This window comes from Gallus gallus, chromosome 14, assembly GCF_016699485.2.
Source record: "Gallus gallus isolate bGalGal1 chromosome 14, bGalGal1.mat.broiler.GRCg7b, whole genome shotgun sequence".
Lineage (NCBI taxonomy): Eukaryota > Metazoa > Chordata > Aves > Galliformes > Phasianidae > Gallus > Gallus gallus.
The window spans coordinates 13105350-13127525 of record NC_052545.1 but is presented as its reverse complement, the minus strand read 5'-3'; the positions used below and the strand labels follow the sequence as shown (position 1 = coordinate 13127525).

The following is a 22176-nucleotide window of genomic DNA, read 5'->3' as shown; positions in this document are numbered from 1 at the left end:
CAGACAGCCCCTGTTGCTGCCAGATGAGGGGAAGAGCACCTCAGGAGCACAGCACGAGGTGGGTGCAAGCAGAGCAGATGCTGGAGCTCACCTACCTGCCCTTGGGCCCCTTCAGCCTCAGCTCCTGCATGGCCCCCACTGCCCACAGGCGGATGCGCTTCGTATTGCTGCCGCTCACCAGCCTGTTGCACCGGCACACCAGCATGCCTGGGAAGCAAATGGAGGCACCCGTGGACACCCATCCATGAATAAACCCCACTGCTCTCAGCCAGCACCCAGGCCACCAACTCACTGGGCAGGACAGGACAGGCCTGCAGCAGCCTGACACCTGCTGTTCTCACAGCCCAGAAGCAGCCCCCCAACCCACTCAGCTTTGAGCTGCCCATTGCAACCTTCCATCAGATTTTTTCACAGCCCAACGCCAGGGGTATTTAGAATCATAGAATCACCAAGGTTGGAAAAGACCTCCAAGATCACCCAATCCAACCGTCCACCTACCGCCAATACTTCCCCACTACACCACATCCCTTAGCACCACGTTTGCACCCACCGATCTCGCCCTCATCAGCCTCCCACGTCATGAAGCAGCTGTTAGTCTCCGTGTCCCACACGCAGACCTGGCCTGAGTTGGTCCCACTGTAAAGAAGGGTGTCAGCCCCATAGCAGAGGGACGTCAGCTCCACCGGCCCTAACACTTCAGGCACAGGGGCCCTATGAACCTGCCAGGGCACGTGAAACAGAAAGGTCAAAGAGAACATGTTGCTTAGCTAAAAGGGAAGCAAACCACCTCCTCCCACCCTCAATGCATTCAGCTTGTGCATCAAATACAACTGAAAGCCACTCACGGCCAACATCACACTCTCACTAAGAGAGATCATCAGCTCTTGCAGAACTGTGGGGGCAGAGCCTCCATCTCTCACCAGGGCTTGGAAAAGACGTTAGAAATACACAACATGAATTTCAATAGATGATAAAACTGAGATTTACCTTGAGGTTGATGTCAGCCCCGTGCTGTTCCAGCAGCCAAAACATAATTGCTCCCTTCCCCACGCAGGCCATTTCTCGGTGAGAAAAAGGACTAAAAGCCACATCATGGACTGGCTCAGAGATACGAGTCGACGACAGGAGTTCGTAAGTGTAGGTACTCCACAGAGCAAGGGTTTGATCATTGTAGTCCCCTAGGTAGAACGTGAAAGACAGTAGAAGGAAGGAACCAACCTGATGGAGCTGTAAGTGTCCCTGCAGCGGGGGAGTTGGACTGGATGACCCTTTAAAGCTCCCTTCCAACTCAAACGATTCAGTGATTCTAATTCTGCAGCCTGAGTGTTTCCTTACGATGGCCATCAGCCAACACACACATCACACTCTCATGTCATCCAGTTGTGCCTCTGCCTGAGACAACATCTTCCTTGCATGCACGCTCAGCAAAAGCCAAGAAGTGCTTCAGCGGCAGCGAAGGCTCCGTGATGGAAAAGGTTGGAATCTGAGTTGAGGATGAGTACAGCTGGCCCAATGCTTTGTGCTGAGGTTGTAGCACATCTGGACCTACAGCACGGTCTGCAGCTGATGTCTGACTCAGCCAATGCTGGCCTGGTAGGGATTGCAGCAGCACACAGAGCAGGCTTTCTGCTGTTTCTACATCCTTCGAAGCTCTGGCACACCTCAGCACACGCCCAACACAAGCCCTCCAGTGCCCCTACGAGCTCAGGACTAACAGCTTTGAACTGAGAAACAGAGGTTGCCATTGCTGAGGGCGATGCAGAGATGGGGACTGATCTTAATGGAAGCCACCACGTCTGGCAGGCAGCAGGAGGCAGCAGCCGTGGCATGGCAAGCATCCCCAGCTCTCAGCCTGCACAGCAGGTACCTCATCAGCCTTCCCCAGGCTCCACAAATCAGGGCAGACTTTCAGCTTTTTCCTTCTCCGCAGCCCAGAAAAGAGCTGGAGAAGGAGGGCTCCTCTCCCACGCTGCTCTGCAGAGAGCACAAAGCTCTCTTTCTCTTGAGCGAGGCATGCTTCTTTTCCAAGGGCAGACTCAGCAGCTCAAAGTGAGCGTGTTGCCTGCTCCACAGGTCCTCTCTCTTGCAAAACTAGAACTTACTAATTGCATATCTGTCCTTTAAATGTCCCCTGCCTAAACAAAACAGACAGCTTGAGTGTCCATCTTGTGCTGGCATCGCCACCTGGCAGGAGGCTCACAGTGTGAAGCCTGGATACTTCTGTGCAGCTCCAGCTAAGCAACAATAAGAAGACCAGGAGAAGGCATTTCCCTCTGCATACTCTATATAGTGACTGCAAACTATTTACATGGCTTAACAAGGACTAGTCAGCCAGAAAAAAGATGTAACTGCAAGCAAAATGAGCCTACAGGGCAATGAGAGCAAGGCCAGCACCCATGCCTGGTAAACACAAGGCACATTTTCCCCCACAAAACGCTGACAGCTGCTCACTTGCAGAGCACCCCTGTGCTCATGGCCACTCCCAGGAGGACCTGAGGAGATGACATGCTGCATGATGCACTGTCCTGTTTATTAGGCTTAGACAATGAGACAATTTCACTGTGAAACGAAGTCCTAAGGCCACCAAGCAGCAGCTGCTGGTCAGACTCAGGAGCTTGGTATGGACCTCACAGCTCTCATCCACGTACAGCATCTTCCTCCCCTCAGCTGTCCATTCCACGTCTACTGCACCCACACCCAGCATTTACAGGGGTACTCACCAACGGTAGCAAGGAACCTGTCATCCCGAGAGTATGCCATGGCTTGGACTTGTGTCTTGTGGTGGAAGAGACGTGCTGTACAAATCCCATCCTGGGTGTTCCAGATGCAGATCTGACAATGGGAGTCTCCATCTCTCTTTCCTGAGGCAGAAGCCAGAGCCTAACAGAATGACATGTTGTCATAGAGACCTTGGTAAGTAATTAGAGAACATTTCATTAGTTAGTGTTGGCAACTGTTAGATCCACATTAAAAACAGGCAGCTGGCAAATGGCAAATTCTGCAAGAAAACCATCACCAGACAGGAGGAGGTGGTGGCATCACCCAGACGGATGGTCAGACTGAGCCAGCACAAGCAATAGCTAGGCTCAGAACCCATTGGTTTTATGCCCATAACCCCAGGTTCCCATGCAGAAGGCAGAAGGAGGAAGAGACAAACGGGATTTTGGTCAGTGATATTCCTTCAGCCTGAAGTGATGCGGACAAAACACAGCCCTGGGCAAGCAGAAGCCTGTCCTACCTGAGCATCGTGGCTGACAGCAAGTGTAGAGATCTCCTCTACATGACCAAGCCAGTGGTTCTGTGACCCTGAGTGCAGGTCTTCAACCACGATGACGCAGCCACAGGTGTAGGCAAAGAAGCCTAGCAGAGAACGAGCAGATGGGATGTTTTCCTGCAAAGGCTTCACATACAGCACCCACTACAACTCACATCACAGACCAGGGAAATTATTTTTTTAATGTAATTTGTAAAAGCTGGCTCTTCTACATATCCCCTGCAGCATCCTTCCTGCTGGCTGAGCATGGAGCAAAGCAAATCTCACTTCCCATAACCCAAGTAAAGCAAAGATGATGGGCATTGCACCAGCTTGGAGAAAGGAGTTGAGATGGAGTCTCTGGCAGCTCCCACCCTCCTCTGTCCATCTGACAACTGAAGCCTGCTGCTGTCCATAGCCACCAACACTCATCAGCAGCAAAGAAGCAGTGTTAGTGGGCTTTGTCAGCACAAAGAATCACCGTGCTGAAGTAAAGATCCCAACCCAACAGCTGGAAGAACAGATCTCAGCTCACTGTGTGTGTGTGTGTGTGTGCAGACGAGGGCTCACACAGCTCTCAGCCCTCTGGACCCTCCCCAGCATACCTGTGTCCGGGTCCCACACCATGTTCCCTCTGCCATTCCCATTGTAGCCAATTACTGCTCTCAGCTTCAAGACCTCATTGCCAGCTGGAGGAGCTGAGAAACTCTGCAAGAAAAATAGACACAGGCTTAAAGTAAGCTCTGAGAGGATGGCCTGGCCAGGTACAGTCAGGACACACCTAAGAAAAGCATGTGTGCAAACACAGGCATCTAACTTACACACACAACACACAAATTCATGCCAGTGCTCACACAATCCACATTCAGCACATCAGTGGGTCGATAAGAAAGTGCACACACACATATAAAAGAGAAACTGCACCAACACAGCCGGAAACAGATGCTTTCAGACTGGGTACAAAACAGGCTGGCAGCAGTTCCCCATCTGATGAGCAGCTGCTAATCCTGCTGGGCAGGAGTTCAGTGGGTTCTGCTGAGTTGGTGATGTACTTTGAATAGGAACACAATGAGGGAAAAAGCACTACCAGGTGGGGGGCAGAGGAGGGAGCTAAGGGTGCAAGATGAGCGTAGCTGTTCTCCCAGCCACTGTGAACAGCAGAGCTCAGGGAAAGGTTGAGTTAAGTTTCTGTTTTACTATCACTCTGCTTATTAACAGAGCAAGAGCTGTGCCTTAACCACCTTCACTACACCCGATGGATTGCCTTCCCCAGCCTGCTTTGCCAATGCATCTGCTTGCAAATATGCGTGTGATGAATCACGCCATTGCTCGCTTGTCTTTCACTTTCAATAGCACACGCCATTGCCATTGCCTTTGAATCCAAATCTATGCAGATTTGCTGAACGGAGAAAGAATTGAGCACAGCTCGCTTTTTGCTTGTTTGGAAAGAGCTGCATGCAGAGGAGAGAGGTGGACTAACGTTAAGGGTTTCTGTTTGGACATCAGACCCGGGGGTGCGTCTCACCGAAGAACAAACATCAGCAACAACTCTGAAAAGCCACCTAGCCCAGCCCCCAAATGCCACATCCTCCCCTGGCCAAGCAACCAGCACAGCCCTCACCTGGGGGAGCACGGAAGCCTTAAAGCGAGGAGTGAAATGCCGGTACGAATCCGGGCGGACGCAGCACTGGGATTTGGGACTTCTGGTCTCCTTTGGTTCTGCCATACCAAGAAGAAAACAGTGCCTACGTGCTGCTGCTGCCCGTGGGAATGGCTTGGGATCAGCAGCTACACTGTGGCTTGTCTGTTCTGATAGTGCATATACACTAACATATGGGAGAGGAAAAACTCGACTGCAGAGCCACACGTGCTTCTGCGTGGCAGTGTGAGGGGCTGCAGGAAAAGCACCAGCTTTCCAGGAGCAAAGGAAGAACACCCATCCCTCCCACCACCCCACTCAGCCACACTCCCAACAGCCTAAAGGCATCCATGTTGCACGCATCACTGCAAAGCATAAGTCATGCAGCCAGAAAGAGGTCTCTAACCAGAGCAGCGGAGGCACAGTTTTATGTTGAAGCTTTCCAGCAAATCCTGCCTGGGGCTGAGTGCTGGCAGCTGTGTGCTTCTGGCAGCTCGCCACATACTGTTGGAGCTTTGAGGCTGTGCCTCTATTAATAGAGATACTGGGAGCTTTAATTTCAGCTGGCTTTAATAGAATGTGCCACTTAGAGATGATATGGGCTCCAAGCTGAAGAGGGGCTTCTGGCACGCCTAGAAGCAGCAGCAGGGAAAGAGCCGGGCAAACAAGCAGGCCTGGGGCCCAGCATGAGAATCCCTTAATGCTGACTTCCCCATCACACCTGGGACAAGGAAGGGACCCGAGGAGCACATCCCTGCCCTCTCTTTCACAACTAAGCACACCACTGGAGTGCTGCTCTGGGACTGTCTGTGCTGCATTCACAGCGATCTATCTTTGCTTTTCAGGGACAGACCAAGCTGCCATGCAGGATACAGGCTGAGCCCCAAGGAGCCAAGATCTGGGATAGGTGGAGATGGTCCCGAGTTACCATTTGCTGATGGTGCAGGAGGCCTGCAGCTCTCCGGCCTCACTTTGGGTCTCACAACGATAAGCTCCTCGCTCCTGGCCGGCTCTGCCATGAGGACTGAGGCATCTTTGCCTCCATTCTGTGCTATTCTGCCAGGCAGACAGGCCTCCTCCTCTCTGTCTGACTCTGAGAAAATACCTGCAGAGAAAGAATAGCAGGACAGAACCTCCAGGACTGCTTCACGCTTGACCGACCCACTGATTTCTGGTAGTGGTGTTCTGCTCAGTGTCACAACCCATCTGTTACAGTGGAGGGCAAAGCAGACATTTCCTGCTGAGTATGTCCAACAAGGTGTCTACCACCGCCTTCACAGGAGCTGTGCCAGCAGCTCAGCGTTTGGAGTTACAGCAGCACCGAACCCCCACACCTCTGGCTAGCTTTGTCCACGTTAGAAGGAAAGTGCACACTGCTCTGTCACTCTGCAGGAAGGGGTTGAGGGACGGAGACAGCTCTGAGGGTGCTGGAGATCCAGGCAAGAAGCCTTTCCCAAAATGAGATCAACTTCCCCCTCTCCTGCATGCAATCCCTCTTACTTTGACATCCTGCTGGGTGGACAGAGCTGACATCCAGACATGGTGGTGAGGACAACAATGGAAGAGGAATTGTCTGCCGAGGTACATCAGACACATCCTTAAGCTTCTCAGAGCTCTTCTCTGTGAAAATAAAACACTTTGTGTGACTCCTATCGTCCCTTAAAACCTCTTCTCCTCCCAGCTTGGAGCCAATGGTGATGGCTCCAAACTCCTGCTCCATCATTCAAGGCAGGGACACAGAGTGGGGACAGGGAGGGCAGGGAGCAAGAAGACAGAGAAGACAGAGGCAGGAGGCCAGGGGCAGGGAAAGACAGAAGGCAAAGGCTGAGTTACCTATCAAGAAAGCCAGAGCCACTCTGCTCAAAACATCCCTTCCTTGGCAGACTCTTACTGAGAGGTGCTAGTTAACTGGAGACTGCCAATGGGACTAATTAGCCAGTTACCCCCTACTACTTGACTATCCTACTGAGGGAAAGAACCAAAATCCATTTCCCCAACCTCTACCCACTGCCAGCAAAAGCAGCTGTGGGAGAGCTGCTGAGCAGAGCAACTCAGGGCAGCAAGCAAACTTACCTGCTGCCGGCAGCAGAGGGGACTTAGAGGAACGTGCCCTAGGAAAGCAACAGGAGCAGTGTTACACAGAGAGGAGCTGGAGGAAGGGGAAACACAGAGCTAATATGGCACTTACAGGGCTGGGGGAGACCTCTCTGCAGGTACAGCTAGGAAATCCCAGAGGAAGATGGCATCTCCAACGCTGATGACGTGCTGCTGGTCTGGGGTGAAGGCCACCTGGTACACGGGCTCCGAGTGGCCGATGTACACCTGGGAGAGAGAGCATCATGAATTCCATTAGAGGACTGTGGCTGCCACACTGTGGCTCCCTGAAAGCATCCATCCATCCATCCTCAGGGAAGGATGCTTCTGTCTATGCCCCTCAGCAGAGGATCATCGCAGAGAGCAGCAGCACGCAGTGCTCAAGCCCAGGGGTCAGCACAAACACGTTGGCCTAAGCCACACATCTGCTACTTCCTTTTCCAGGGATTCAGAAATGCTTCATCTGATGGACCAGGGGAACAGCAGCCTCCTTCCCTCCCCAGGTGCAGTACCTGGAAGTTGATGTCGAAGCGCATCCGGTAGTCCCACACTTTGATAACCTTGTCTCCAGCAGTGAGCAGGTACCTGGCATCCTTACTCAGTGCCAAGGAAGAACAGGACAACTTGTGCACAGGGGACACCTGAGGACAGGGCACAGCACCAGCAGCATTAACTCTCACTATCAACAAGTTAAACACCTCTTCAGCAACAAGAAATGACAGGTCAGTTGGACAAACATGAGGGGAATGCTTTTGGCCTCTGGTGAAGTTTAAAGCAGGAGACAGAGGTGCCCTGAGGAAGGTCTGCACCCGCTTCCCAGTCCTTCTGTTTCTCCAGGAGGGTGAAGATCACTGAACACACTGTGCTCTGGACAGATCCACTACGATGCAGTCGGATTTCAAAATGTAAGTGGGTCACTCGGGTATTTCCCACTAGCCCACCTGTGAGATAAGTGAACTCACCTCCTACCACCAGCCCACCACAATGTAATAATACAGGTTCGTGTCCTAATGCTTCAGCAAGAGGACAGGAGTGTGGCAGTACAGAAAATAAGGACAAGCTCAGGCTCACCCTAACCAAGACCACACTGTGACAGCCACACGCTCACCACTCATGCTTTCCTTGGAAGCCCTCAGGATGAGCTCTTCTCTCACGCAGCCTCCTGAAGTTCCCAAGCCCCACACAAGGTGATCCCTCAGGCATGGATTTCATAGTGCCCTACCTCTCTCACCAGCCGTCCTGTTTTTGCATCAAGCACAAGGATTCTGTTGGAAGAAGTGGACACCAGGAGCTCTCCTCGCGACACAGGGGCAAAGCAGATTCTCACTGCAGAGTCCAAGGCCGTACTGTTCAAATCAAGGATGCTGATGTCCACCCTCAGCAGCTGTGAGACAAGAAGCTGCTGAAGAAATATCGTGGAGCAAGCACTGGGGGAGACTCAGGAGCAGCTGCTGGGCAGGTGCTGGGGCTGCTCTGGTGGCTCTCCTAACACAAGGCTACAGAGTTCCCCCACACCTCTCCCTGTGCTCCACCTGGACATCCCACAAGGGGCTGAAGGGCAAAAGCAACATCCCCACTGCCCACTACTGCCCTTCAAATCGTCTTTCTAGAGGGGAGTGAAGTTGAGAAGCAGCAGCAGCAGCCTTGACCGGACTGTTTCCAGCTCACTGAGTGGAAAACTAAGCTGTAAGCACGTGAGTAAGCACCTGCTGCGCTGGGGAGGCCCTCTCCAATGCCCTGCCCAACTCTTGACCTATCTGACTGGTTGTAATCCATGGGGATTTTCTCCCCCAGCACTGCAGGGAGCCTGCTGGTACCTCATCCAGAGAGCAGGCCTCCATCACGGTCACAACGTACTTGGAGGGTCCCACAAAGGCCAGGAGGCGGCTGTCCCCGCTGAGCACCAAAGCATCAGGACCACTGCCAGCATCCCGGGCCACCACGTTACCTGAGGGCCACAGCAAGGGAGAGGGTGAGGAGAGGAGCAAATGTCACTCTGCAGCACGCCGTGATGGTGCTGCTAACTGCTACCTGCAGCTCCAGCCTCTGGGTCAGCCCTGGGGTAATGCTCTGGGCCTGAGAGAGGAGCAACCTCTGTTGAGGAAGAAGCTCCTCATTTGATCTGCTACATCCATGTCACACAGCAAACCACCTCAAAGACAAGGCTCGTAGCCTGACTGAATGTGTGGTGCTTTCAGAGCGCAGAACAAGGAATAAAATTGATTTTCTGTTTCTGCTTTTTTTATTAGCCTTACAAGAAGCTGTGACAAGTTGCTACAGATGTGAGCTCTCAGCTGCAGCCTGGACGTCTGAACCCTTTGCAGAGCAAATCACTGCCAAACCCCATCACACCGACCTCAGCTCCACGGGCAGACAGACCCAAAGGTTGAAAAATGACAAAAAAAATCAGAGCAATTCCCTGCATTTACCCCACCACCTGAATTCTACTGTCATGTCCCCGGAACACGGCCAAGCAGTGAGCGTGGCTTCCAAGCCAAAACTTGAACATCCTGTCGCAGCACTGACACCAAAATTTGGGGATTCTGGACAAATTCCCTGACCTCTCAGCTCCTGTTCTTCCTCTACATACTTCAACTTCCCACCCACAGGGGCAGGAGCTCTTTGTATGGCGCAGTGTACAACGGAGCTCCCCTTCCCTGCCCAAGCTTCCCAGTGCTGCTTATTTCAAGGAACAAACACAAATGATGCAGCTTTCTCAATGGGCTGAGCCCGGTTTGATGCCTGTGCTACTCAAAAGACTGCAGGGGTAAAATGAAAAAGGCAGCCCAGAACCCCAAGGACTTACCCAGGACCCTCAGGACCTGGCTTTTCTGTGCCACGCAGCTGTAAAGAGCCAGAGTTCCCTGCAAACAGGAGCTGAACATGAAGTTGCCATCTGGAGAAAAGGTGAGCCCAGCAATCCGAGTGCGGTGCTGCCTGGAAGGAGGAAAAGGTGAAAGAGCTGAGAACCAAAAAAAAGCCACAGAAAAGGGCAGCAGCATCAAGTGCAACGCTGTGAAGAACCCAGGGGAGCAGAATAAATGGGGACAAGCAGGGAACCCCAGCACGTCCATGCCTACAGCAGCGCAGGGCTGCTGCTGGATGGGACCAGCTCCCCCCGCTTTGGAGCAGCCCACCTCCCACAGTGAGGCTCAGGAGAGGTCCCTGTTCATGCAGTCTCTAGGAGAACCTCTTTCCTACCACCAGCAGCTGTCAGAGGGTGCACAAAGCACTTGGTGCTGCTGCAGGTTGGACTTGCACCACCCCAGGCTATGTCTGATCAACTGGCACATGAGAACTGTCAAGCCCCACGAAAGCAACCTTCCCACCTCCGCAGCTACGAGCACAGCTCTTGCCACAACACCCACCATTAGAGCCCTTCCTGCACCAGTGCAGCCCTCACCACTTACTTGTGCTCTGTCAGGAGGTCGGAGGCAGTCAAGCTGAAGGTCCGCACCACGCCGCTGTCGAAGCCACAGGCGAGGATCCGCTGGGTGGGGTGGAAGGACACAGCACAGGGCATCTCAGCAGCAGCTGTGAAGTCGTACAGCTGCAGGGAAAACACAGCACGGGCACAAAGCTGGAAGGAGCTGCGCCTGGCAGCCACACAGAACGGCCTCACAGCTCCACCACAACGGTCCCACAATGGAACTCTGACCGTTCCTGCTTGCAAACAAAGCCCAACAAAGCCCTGAGTCTTTGGGCATTTAGGTAAAGCCGTTGGGAACTGTGATTTGTTAAAAGCAAGACTCACAAGGTGAAGGAAGAGAAAACAAATGAGGCTATTTTGTTTAATTACACCTTCAGAAACTAAGACCCAATTACACATTAAGCTAAGAGCCCGAGAACTCCAGGCCTCAGAAGGTTTTCTTGCCCAGGGTGCACCCCATGCTTCAAGGAGGACATTTAAAAGCTCTTATACCACAAAGCTCTGATAACTCAGCTAAGCAGAGCCCGGGCAGATGATTAATAAACACAAGATCCCCAGCAACTCTCCACTACCCCACCTGCTGCATGGACACCAGGTCCCACACCCGGATGCTGTTGTCTCGGGACACCGTCGCCATCTGCTTCCAAACTCCATCCACTGAGAAGGCCAAGATGGAATCCTCGTGGGAGCGCATCAGGGTGCTGTAGCCCCGGGACTGGATGTCCAGGTAGCCCAGGCTCCTGGCTGTGGTCGTGCACAGGACTTTGTGGCCATCAGGGCTGATGCAGACAGAGCTCACCGGCGCTTCGTGCTCTGGGGGAGGACACAGCAGTCAGCACAGCCCCGCTAAAGGAGCATGGCACCTGGGGCACAGCTGCAGAGCCAGATGCATACTTGGGGAGGTAATGCACGTAGGAATAAAACTTCCCACGTGATCTCAAGATGGAGCGCTTGCAGGTTTGAGCTCAGTGACAAATTAAGTCTCTGCCCTTTCTAGCAGTCCCTGGGCTCTGCTGTTACGGTGACTGTTTCAAAAAGAGTGAAGAACAGCTTGACTTCTCCCCTAATTTTTCATGCATGGATGAGCTGTGGCTACAAGGGCACAGAAATCAAGATGCACTGCCTGTTCTCCCCCAGGCCCTCCTGCCTCATCCCTCGGAGTTACAAGAATGAGCAGGAATAAATAGTCGCTCAAGTAAAATACTTCCAAGACAGTCACCCCCAGTGACAGCAGGCAGAAAAAACACCCTCATTCACAAGAGATACTTTAGGAGACATCAGAGCAGAGGCTTGGCTTGCCAGCAGCAGGCTGCTGCACTGGGGAGGTGGGAAGGATTGCCCCCTGCTCCGCTCACCTGCTTCGAGGACAACAGCTGAGAAGTCCAGTGGCCACAGCCGCAGGTAGCCATCAGCTGAGCCCGTGGCACAAAGGGTTGAGGAGATGCTGATACTGTTTATAGCAATCCCAGGGCCTGAAAAAAACAATAAACGACACTTAGTTGAATACTGATAGAAACATGAAAACTCAAAGGAAGGGCTCTCCCATCCAAGAGCTGCACCGGCAGCCAGAAATCCCACTGGGAAGGGCTGCACCTCTGAAAGGTCCCAATCACCTCCTGTCATCTCCCAGCACTTCTTTACCATCAGCACGGCTCTGTTTGCTCTTGCCAGGCACAGAAAAGCCACTTTTGAAACCCTGCCATACTTTTGGCTCGCAAAAGATTTCGTGGCAAGGTAAAGTGCCTGAGATACAAAACTTCCATCCCCGTGTCTCAAATCCTCTCTGCAGTGTCTGACAGGTAGAGGTGGGGAAAGCAGCTGATGTTTAGATGCCAGGATGAAGTCTATGGTCACAGCACCAAAGGCAGCCAACACTGCTGCCTCTGAGAGGCCCAGGGACATCGCCTCATCTCCGGGTTGTTTTCTCACCCACAAAGCAGGAGCTGGAGTTCTGTGCTTCTCAAAGAGGCACACTGTAGGTTAATTAGCTCCATTTGCCAAAGCAAAACACGCACCAAGTTTTAAGACAGCAGGGCAGTGACACTTGAAAGTGAATTCTCCCTGCTGTTAAAATTAATGGATGAGCTGAAAGCTGCGCCGCCACTTAGAATACAGCATCAAAGATATCCCCAAACACTTCACACAGGCCGAGTAATGAAAAGAATCCCCAAACTCATCCTTTCATTGATCCGCTTTGCTTTTTCACATCACTACATTAAGATCCTCATCAGCGAATTAAGACCCCCGTTTCATGTTTCTAAAAGCAGTGCTCCTCTGAAAGTGCAATCAGCATTGAAAACACTCCAATTCTTTCTTAGGGCGATGCTTTTCTGCACTATTTGAGGTGCTTAAGGCGAAAACAGCTAGCTAGCAATGATCTCATCGACCCCAGACAGGCTTTAGCAGCAGGCAGACGGCTGCTTTATGCTACCAGGGGTCGCATCTATGCTGCCCACCTACCTGCCCCATCCTGCAGCTCTGCAGGCAGCAGCCGCCGTGCGCTCCGCACGCAGACGTTCTTGTAGTCCACCTCCAGGACGTGGCCACTCCTGCTGCAGATGAAGCTGGAATGGAGAAGGACACGTGCTCAGCTTCCTGAGGGTTTAAGAGGAACCGTGTGGACGGGCCATAGTAAAGATCCAGGTTTGTGGAGCGTTACTGTGCAGAAGTCCTATAGTAACAATGCAGGCTTAGAGGGAAGGCTCACGATCATCTGCTAAGATGGAAAGCAATGTGACGCTAGGGTGATCTAGGGGCCTTCCCATGAGCCATCCCACAAACCTACAGCCAAGAGAGGAATCATTAAGGTTGGAAAACACCTCTAAGATCACCAGGTTCAACCCCAACCCATCCCTACTGCCCACGTCCCTCAGTGCCACATCTCCATGGTTCTGAACACCTCCAGGGATGGTGATCCCCACCTCCACGGGCAGCTGTGCCACTGCATCCCCATTCCTTCTGAGAAACTGTTCCCGATATCCAACCCGACATCCAATCTGACAGTCACAGATTCCTATTTTATTACCTCCTGCCCCTTGGAAATACCAATCAGAAAACAAGCCGAAAGCTCAGCACAGACTTCAGTGAAGACCCTCAAAGCCCAGGACAACCCTCAGGGAGGGCAGGGGCACAGCCCGGCCTGCTTGGTAGCAGCAAAGGTCTGCTCTGATGATTAAAATAAAGCATTAAAACACAAAAGTGATCTGTTTGTATCTCAGAGGATTTGCACCACACCACTGCCACCAGAAAGCAAACCATGAGCATGACCTGAGGGTCACTGCACATAGCAACACATCCACGTGGCGAGAGCGAGGACTCATTGCTCGCATTCCACTGAAGCTCTCCGGGGAAGCAGAGGAGGGCAGAAGCTCCCACAGCTCCAGGTGAACCCAAACAAGGAGGAGGCTGCAGCCCCATTCCCTTACAGCGTGCGGTCGTCAGGCTCACGTGCAGCTGAGTGCCCCTCCTCAAAGGCCAGGTCAGTGAACTCCAGTGCGTGGTACTCGCCCAGGTTGACAGGACAGGAGCGCAGCACTCCGTTCCGCACTCGCCACAGCCTCACGCTGTCCCGGCCACACGACACCATCCTGTCACAAGAGAGATGGGGTAAGGGATGGAAAGGGACCAAACCTCGCTCCTGCAAGCCCTCATCATGGAAGCACAGCATGGTTGGGTGGGAAGGGACCTCGCAGCCCATCTGGTCCCATATTGTGGGCTGTGTGTCCCTCAGCTCAGCTGCCCAGGGCCCATCCATGACCATGGGCATCTCCAGGGATGGGCACCCACAGCTCTGGGCGGCAGTGCCAGCACCTCACTGCCCTCTGAGTAAGGAATTCCCTTCTAATATCTAACCCAATTCTCCTCCCTTTTAGTTTAAAACCCTCCCCTCCTATCCTATCACTACGAGACCACATAAAAAGTCGCTCTCCATCTGGTTTACGAGCTCCCTTTAAACGGCTGCAGCACCTCGAGTGCTCCACAGCCAAGCCCAAACTGGTGCTGCCCATACGTTTTCTTTGCACCCTACCTGGTGTCATCAAAAGAAGCAATCTTCAAGGTCTGGATGTCCACATCCGTGTGCGCTCTGGCCAGCACCAGCACCTCTCCACCATGGGTCACCTGGGCAGTGTTCCACACCACCACCATCTGAAAGGGAGACATCACAGCAGAGCAGCTGAAATATGGAAACCTTGGCAGAGGAAGAGTTTTGCAGCAGAGCAGAAGAGCTGCACAGCCCAAGGATTGCTCTGGAGCTGGTAACAAAATTGAAGGAGGTAAAAATCTTCTCACGCAGAGGGCTCAGGACAGTCCAAGCAGCTCAGCAAAGCTTCATTGCAGTGTGTTTGCCTGGCAACTGCAATTACAGGTCCTAAATCTGGGGCTACCTGGCACTGGGGCTCAAGTTCAGGAAAGAAAATACACAAACTCTGCTTCCTGAGTTGGAAGAGCTGCACCACGGCTGAGATGTTCTATGAGAGCTGGAGGTAGCAAGTCTGCTGCCCTCCCTCCTTCTTGTAGCATGCTGCTCAGCTCCAGCGTTGTTTGCCCACGGTGCCAAGTCCTGTGGCAAAGCAGTGATAGTGCCTGCAGTCTCAGGGTATGCGCAAAGCCTCTCCACCTCATGGAGTGGCCACACCAAGCATGGGGATGGACAGAGGTCACCCACAGCCAAAGGGACAACCAGCGAGGACAGACAGGTGACCAAATGCTCTGCTCTCAGAGAGCAGTCAGGCTGGACCCAGCACAGCCTGCAGCATCACTCCAGCAGTGCTCCTGGGCAGCTCACGTACACCTCCCCAGCCATGGGTCTCCAGCTCCCAGCCGGGCTGTGGAACATTGCTTTATGCTGGGGAAAAGCTGGAGCAATCCTGCGGCTGTTTGTTTTTTTTCCTGCAGGCAGTCAGCAGTGGCACAACTAATTGCTGGGAGCTGCCAATAAGGGATTGTTGGGTGAAAACAGTTGCACTGATAAAGCCCCAAAAAAACAGCTTTATTTTTGACTAGTACGTGTGGGATCTGCGTCATCCTCTAGCTACATCAGTGGGTGGCAGCTTCAGCACCCTTCCAGCACACAGTGTCTGCAATGCCCAGAATGGAAGGATTAAACCCTGCATCTGTCTGCTCGCCCTTCATGCTACAAAAGATGTATTTTGGGTTTCAGACAGCGCCCAATCTCCCATTCCAATTCCCGCTCCCTCACTACGTGCTTGCAGGCCTTCCAGCACAAGGTGCTGCACAAGCACGTGACCCTCAGCCAGGCAATGCTGTGCATTGGTTTGCAGCGATCCCCGCAGGACAAAAGGAGAATCCTCCAGGCCTGCCTGTCAGCTGGGAGCTAGCAAGCCCATAGCAGCGCTCTGCCGGCCCAGCAGCTGTGGGATTTGGAGGACTCACCCAGCAGGGCAGGGCAAACACCAAAAGAACAAGTTTTACTTCTCACCGTTTTGCCATGCCCGTCCTTTCCAACGCCACAGAGAACGGCTCCGCTGTAGGAGAAGCTGCAAGAACAGGAGGGACACCTGGTGAGGGGCTGCACCTCACACCCCCAACGCATCTCAGCTGGGAATCAAAGCAGGCAAGTGAAGGAGACGGTGAGTGCTGAGGGGTGAGCTGCCAGCAGACCTGCTGAGAAACGCAGGCAGCTGATGGAGAGCTGTAATTCACCCCTGCTTTATCACGCAGCAATAGCATGGAAAAGCTGCCACGCTGCAACACCTGCCATTTGCAATTACAGGTCCTAAATACCAAAGCCGCCTGGTGATAGGGCTCGAATTTGGGAAAGAAAACACAGAGAGGAAAATCCGCTTTCCGGGCCGCACCGGGGCTGAGATGCATCCCCTCCAGGGCTGGCACGTACCTGAGAGACAGCACGGCCCGCAGGTGGGTTTGGAACACAGCCAGGCAGCTGCCCTTGGGGAAGTCCCATAGGCGCAGCACACCCAGGGGACCTTCCTGTGCCGAGGCCAGCAGGGTGCTGCTCCCATTGAACGCCAGCGCTGACACCTGTGGGACATCAGAGAGCTGGGATGGGAGCAGCTGGGAGCGACAGCGTGCCTTTGGAAGGAAACCACATCTACCTTATCTGTGTGCCCAGTGAAGAACCTCTGCTCGCCAGTCTGAATCTGCAGGGTTACTATCACTGCATGGCAGGGGTACACCACTGCAGAGCTGTTGTGAGTCCACAGCGCCTGCAGGAGCAAAACCAGAGAGCAAATGAGATATCCCAGTGACCCCAGGTTGGACACAACGGTCTCTTAAATATGCAGAAGCCAGGAGATCTCACTGGCTCCCATCATGTCTGATTTCTGCCACTGCAACAGCAGAATGGCCATGCACAAACACAGCCTCGCACCCACCAGAAGCGTGGTGCTTGTCAGCCCTTCACTCCTCTCAGAGAGCAGCACAGGGTTACAGATAAGCTCACACAGCCACCCCAGGTACTGACCCACTTGGTGCTGCAGCCTCCAAAGCCAATCACCTTCCTCAGCTTCAGGATCGGATCTGGTAAGAAGCTCTGGAAAAAAAAAAGTCAGAGGAGGATGATGGCAGCTCACCCACTGCTCTGCTATGGTGCTCTGACTGCTGGGCCCCTCTGTCCCCATTTCTTGGCTCTGTGTGGCACTGGGACAGCTCTGCTTTCTCTCCAAGGGACGGCTTTTATTCATCCCAGGAGAAGCTGGATTTGGAAGGCAGAGGGGCACTGCCTTACCCTGCAGCGAGAGGCTCTCCCACTGGTTGGTGCATCTGCTCCGGGGCCCTTCCCGTGCACGCCCTGTGCAGATGGGTAACAACACAAGTGCCTTAGTGTCAGTGCACCCAAACACAGCGTCCTCCTTTCAAGATATGCAGATAGGAGTTGAAAAAGAATGGACAGCCAGAAAAAATAACGCCAGCGAAAGCATTCTGTAGCATTAACCAGCAGCAATGTCAGCCCCACAGCAGTGTCAGGGCACACGGGCAGGGCTGGGGAGGGTGCCCAGGGCCCCGTGTGCTCAGCACAGTCTGGGCAGATGGAGGAAGGTGCAGGGGAGACATTGGTGTCTGGCAAAACCCAGTGCTGTTGGCTGAGCACGTGGCTCACAGGGAACCCTGACACTTGCAGGAAGCAAAAGCTCAGGAAGCAGCAGAGCTCCTCTCCTCTTGACCAAAAGCGTCCCACCATCAAAGCCTCCAAAAGCAGGGGGGGAACAATAAGGAGAACCACAACCACTCCAGTAGGAAACGGGGCTGCTGTGTCCTCTGCCTGCTCACTCACCTCCTCTGAACCTGAATGGGTGGCATGGGCAGCTTGCTTGCTCCTCTGGTGTGCATACACATGGATGCCACCATCACTCACAGCCAGGGACCGCATGGAGTCCCCCATGCCACGCAGCGTCCCATCCTCTGCCTCCTGGTCCCCAACACGCAGGGCCTCTGGGGCTGCCAGGTGAACCTCAGGGATGCTTCCTGCAGCTGCAGGGCACCGGTGTGGCATCTGGGAAAGAGCAAAGCCCCCAGCACAGCTCAGCCCTGGGCACGGCTCAGCCCTCCCAGCACCCACTGCAAAGGCAGACACATGGGGACACCGGTGTCACTCCGGAGTGGCTCTGCACCCCACCAAGTCCCTTTAGCCTCCGGTCTTCATTTCCTATCTTTAATTGGAAGACAAAAGTATTTGCTGCCCGGTTGACACGGGGATGAATGTCTAAAGATTATGGAGTCGTCGGCATTTTTCTCCTCTCTGCTCTGTGCTACGCCAGAATGAACCACTGAGTTATTAACTGTGGGCTTTGGGTCAACAGACCGTGCCCAGATCAGGCTGCAAATGACAAGCAGCAGCTTCTACATTCTAAACACCGAAACTAAAGGAGAAGATGTGGGAAAAACTCCCTGTAAGGTAGAACAGAGCCACACACCCTCCATCCGCGGCACACTTACAGCTTTGGGACTGGTGATCTGCTGGATGAGGGACAGCCGGTCTCGAACTGCTTTGGTGAGCGTCACTGGCTGGGGCAGCTGGCCAAGGGGCTCCTCTGAGTTGTGGCCACCTGGGTGACAGAGGAAAGGGCTGGGCTCTGCCCTGTTAGCTGCCTACTGCAGGGAAGGATCATAGAACCGTTCAAAGGTTGGAAAAGACCTCTTCGATCACAAAGCTGAACCCCAAACCCACCCCACTATGCCCCATGCTGAGCCACGTCCTTCAGTGCCACATCTCCACGGTTCTGGAACACCTCCAGGGATGGCGACCTCACCAACTCCATGGTGCAGCAGTGCCACTGCAGCACCGCTCTTTGAGAGAACAACTTGTTCCTAATATCCAACCTGAACCTCCCCTGGAAGCAAAGATCCACAGCGTTCGGCTGCTGATGGAGTCGAGAGAGGCACGGAAATGAATAGCAATGGAAAACCCATCTGGGTCCCCCACTCACAAACTACTACAGCAGAGACACAGCAGACATAACACGCTTCGGATTTGCTGCCCTGAGTTTGGAGGAAGAAAGGACTCTGACCCCAGGAGACTCACTGAGTTCTCAGTTCTCAATAACAGCTATAAAAGAGCCCAGCACACAGCTTCTTTACAATTCATCTAACTTCCCAGCCAAGAACCATCTTTACTCCAGCCATTCCAAGTGCTCCCACGCAGCCAACGCGGGTACTTTAGCTGACCCAAGTCTCAGCTTCTGGCAGCTCTCCCAGCATGGATCACACAAAAAGGGCTCTGATTGAGCCACAGTCAAGTGCTACTCAAGCATATGCACAGGGCCAGTGTGTCCTATCTGCTGTCCCACCCGCCGTCCCCAGCCATCCCACCTGCCACAGGACTGGAGCAGCTCCTCTGGATGGAGTCATATGGCAGCCTGGAGCCATCGGGTGGGAACCTGAGCAAAATCAGAAGGCACCATGTAACCAGGGCTCCACGCAGGATCTCACAACACCCCCTGTATCTGGGGCAGAAGCCTCGCTCAGGAGCAGGTTGAGCTCACTGCCTCCTATAAGACTCTTCCTTTTACCCCCCCTGAGCAAATCTGTTATCCCTTAGCCAGCTTTACCCATCCTGTCTACCCACACCACGCACCAACCTGTCCCCAGGAGCTCTGTGCTGCTGTCAGTACCTGATGTAGTCGTAGTGGTCGTGCCATTTCCCTCCCTTGGGCACTGGGAAGGCCATGTCCCGTGGCATTGGAGTGGCCCCATGGCAGGCCGGGCTGGCACGGTGGGCTTCAGAGAGCGTCACGCCTGGTGGCACAGGAGATAGAAGGTGACTGAAGTCAGCCTCCAGCAGGACACAATTCCTCTCTTCAGGGGCAGCGAAAACACAAAGGCTACAACTGAAGCACTGCGATATCGAACAACGAATGAACCTTTGCACCCTGAAACTCCCAGCTTTCAAAGGCAACCCAAGAGGGCAGACCCCTGGTATCAAGCTATAACCCCCCCAGGGCCAGGATTCATTTCACCTCTATTATTTTTTGTATATTTGCATGCCTTGTGCTCGGGCTGTGCTGATTTTCTTCTCTTCCTTCCTTGGCGTAGCTGTAATTTCACAACAGCCTTCGCTACGTAACAAATCTCAGGAGCCTCTCACTGCATGCAGCACCTTGAAGTCCTACCAGCAGTGAGTTTGGGCAGATTTCCAGCACAAACCAGCACATCAGAAATGAAGGTTTTAACTGAGTGACTGCCACGGTGAGCAGGTGGGTAAAGGCGGCGTGCTGGAAGACATCTGCGTTTCAGAGACAAGAAAACCCAACAGCAGAGTCTGTGGGCACAGCCCTGGGAGACCTGAGGTTTGGTAAGGCCCTTTTTTTCCCCCACAAAAACACTAACTTTGGTAAGATACTTCACTTTTTTTCTACTCTTTTGCTTTTCCAGCTAGAAAGTGAGATGACGCTTCGTTGCAGAGAGGTCAGGAGGCTGCATCCACTGCTGCACGTCGAACCTGCTCACGTCTCACTGAGCACTTTGCCCCTTCTGCTTCCTATCCCTGCTGCACCACAGCCAGCCCAGCCTTTGCCACAGGCACTTTCCTGTGCTCACAGGCTGAGAATTCAAGCTGCTCAGCGGGAGGCAGTGGCCCTGCTGCACTTAGGGCTCTAAAAGCAGCTTCTAGAATGCCAGGGTACAACCAGGCTTGCTTGGAATCTCACAGGGTCTCAGCTCCCCACCTGGCTCAAACAGCAAGTCGCTCGTGCAGACGTTTTTTACCAGCAGGTTGGAGCAGAGTTTGATGCTCTTCAGGTGGCTGTACCGCCGGCTCAGGTACAGGGAGAGCACGTAGTGCAGGTCAAGCACCAGGCAGGTCCAGCGTGTGTCGGCAGGGGCTGCTCCCACCAGCTCTGCAGACAAAGAACCTCGCCAGGTACAGCAAACTTTGCACCACGGCCCTTGCGAAGCAGGAGACACGAGGTGGGATCCTGGGCACCCCCTCTCGTCTCCTGCACCCACACCGCTCCACTTCCAAACCCCATTGATTTCCTAATAATTCACTTTGGCCACTTCTTACCTCTCCTGGAAGCCCTGGCTTTGCCGTCGTGCAGCGAACCCTTGGCTGCCCCACAGATGAAGGGGAACTGGAGCCACGTGGCCGTGGATTTGAACTCCTTGAACAGGTTGGAGAAGGAGACGCGCACCACCTGGTTCTCCTGGGGACAGACGTGAGCACATCACCCACCCTGCAGGTTTGGGTCGGGAGGGACCTCACAGCCCCTGTTAGGCATTGGATAGCAGCCCCAGCAACCCCCCACGTGGACCCCAAAGGAGCGCAGGGCTCCATCACCTCCTTTAACCCCTCCTGCAGCTCCCACCAGCACCCGGTCCCCCCGGGACGCCCACCCTGCATCCTCACACACCTCGGTGGCCACGTCCAGGTGCACCACGAAGTACTTGCGGGGCAGAGGCCGGAACAGGAGGTAGAGATAACGGCCACACAGCCCCAGTGATTGGGAACCGGTGCGGGGCAGCTGCAGGTAGTTGCTGGCAGGGATGGAGCCCCGGATGCGGTACACTGTGCCCTTCAGCGTCTTGTCCTGCAGGAGCACAGGCTGATGGGGTCCTGCCGCCCACCCCGGGCAGGGGCCAGCCCAGGTACCTCCGTTACCATCACGGTGGTGACGTCCCCCTCCTTGTGGGAGCGCTTCCATTCCTCCACTCGGAAGTGCTTGAAGACGTTCAGGTAGGGGCTCTGCCACGCTGCAGGGAGGCGATGCGTGGAGGACGCAACGACACCATGGTGACCTCCCCCAGCATCCTCCCGCTGCTCCCCAGCCCCATCCCAATGCTCCCCAGCCCTGTGCCGGTGCTCCCCCAGCCTTGTCCCGGTATATCCCAGTGCCCCCGGTGTCCCCAGACCCCTCCAGGCTTGTCTTGATGCGTCCCAGCGCCCCCAGCCCTATCCCAGCGTGTCTCTGTGTCCTTATTCCACTCCAACCCTGTCCCACTGGGTTCAAGTGTCCCCATTCCCATCCATTCTTATCCCACTGCGACCTGGGGTCCCCATTCCCCCCCCCCAACCCCTATCCCACCGTGTATTTATGTCCCCACGCCCCCCAAACCCTATCCCAGCGTGTCCCGGTGTCCCCATCCCCCCGCCCCAGCCCTGTCCCGGTGTTCCCATCCCCTCCCCAGGGTGTCTCGGTGCCCCCCGGTCCCCCCAGCCCCGTCCCGCCCCCGCTACCCGCCGCCATGGCTCAACCGTCCCGCGCGCCCGCCGCCAATCCGCGCCCGCACGCCGTGAGGCCACGCCCCCTTTGGACTACGTCACGTGGCGCCCGCCCCGCGGGG

At 54.2% G+C, this 22176-nt stretch overlaps 1 protein-coding gene and 1 long non-coding RNA gene across 4 annotated transcripts in view; one reads left to right on the top strand and one right to left on the bottom strand.

Annotated features, from left to right (window-relative positions):
- Positions 1-22118, bottom strand: part of WDR90 (WD repeat domain 90) — a 28007-nt gene extending 5889 nt beyond the window's left edge. The window contains exons 1-37 of one of the 3 annotated variants that reach the window (XM_040647729.2): positions 22070-22118; positions 21494-21585; positions 21246-21422; positions 20900-21038; positions 20562-20732; positions 20007-20108; positions 19882-19929; positions 19509-19632; positions 19207-19274; positions 18334-18443; positions 17672-17890; positions 17126-17188; positions 16862-16930; positions 16494-16604; positions 16274-16419; positions 15857-15914; positions 14444-14562; positions 13842-14003; positions 12877-12980; positions 11772-11888; positions 10994-11229; positions 10397-10536; positions 9793-9923; positions 8804-8934; positions 8209-8370; positions 7499-7627; positions 7081-7214; positions 6966-7003; positions 6393-6512; positions 5821-5997; positions 4875-4972; positions 3859-3961; positions 3239-3360; positions 2721-2880; positions 988-1178; positions 551-719; positions 96-207 (exon numbers count right to left, since the gene is read on the bottom strand). In XM_040647729.2, the coding sequence (XP_040503663.1) occupies positions 96-207; positions 551-719; positions 988-1178; positions 2721-2880; positions 3239-3360; positions 3859-3961; positions 4875-4972; positions 5821-5997; positions 6393-6512; positions 6966-7003; positions 7081-7214; positions 7499-7627; positions 8209-8370; positions 8804-8934; positions 9793-9923; positions 10397-10536; positions 10994-11229; positions 11772-11888; positions 12877-12980; positions 13842-14003; positions 14444-14562; positions 15857-15914; positions 16274-16419; positions 16494-16604; positions 16862-16930; positions 17126-17188; positions 17672-17890; positions 18334-18443; positions 19207-19274; positions 19509-19632; positions 19882-19929; positions 20007-20108; positions 20562-20732; positions 20900-21038; positions 21246-21422; positions 21494-21585; positions 22070-22079 (4562 nt within the window). In that variant the 5' untranslated portion in view covers positions 22080-22118. Of the gene's footprint in view, positions 1-95; positions 208-550; positions 720-987; positions 1179-2720; positions 2881-3238; positions 3361-3858; positions 3962-4874; positions 4973-5820; positions 5998-6392; positions 6513-6965; positions 7004-7080; positions 7215-7498; positions 7628-8208; positions 8371-8803; positions 8935-9792; positions 9924-10396; positions 10537-10993; positions 11230-11771; positions 11889-12876; positions 12981-13841; positions 14004-14443; positions 14563-15856; positions 15915-16273; positions 16420-16493; positions 16605-16861; positions 16931-17125; positions 17189-17671; positions 17891-18333; positions 18444-19206; positions 19275-19508; positions 19633-19881; positions 19930-20006; positions 20109-20561; positions 20733-20899; positions 21039-21245; positions 21423-21493; positions 21780-22069 lie in introns of those variants that run through there. The other 2 variants (XM_046900735.1, XM_015294689.4) reach the window with 2 other exon arrangements.
- Positions 11190-11619, top strand: LOC121106804. The gene is made up of 2 exons (XR_005839879.2): positions 11190-11318; positions 11414-11619. It is a non-coding gene; the product is annotated as an uncharacterized LOC121106804 (long non-coding RNA).
- Positions 22119-22176: the final 58 nt, after the last annotated feature.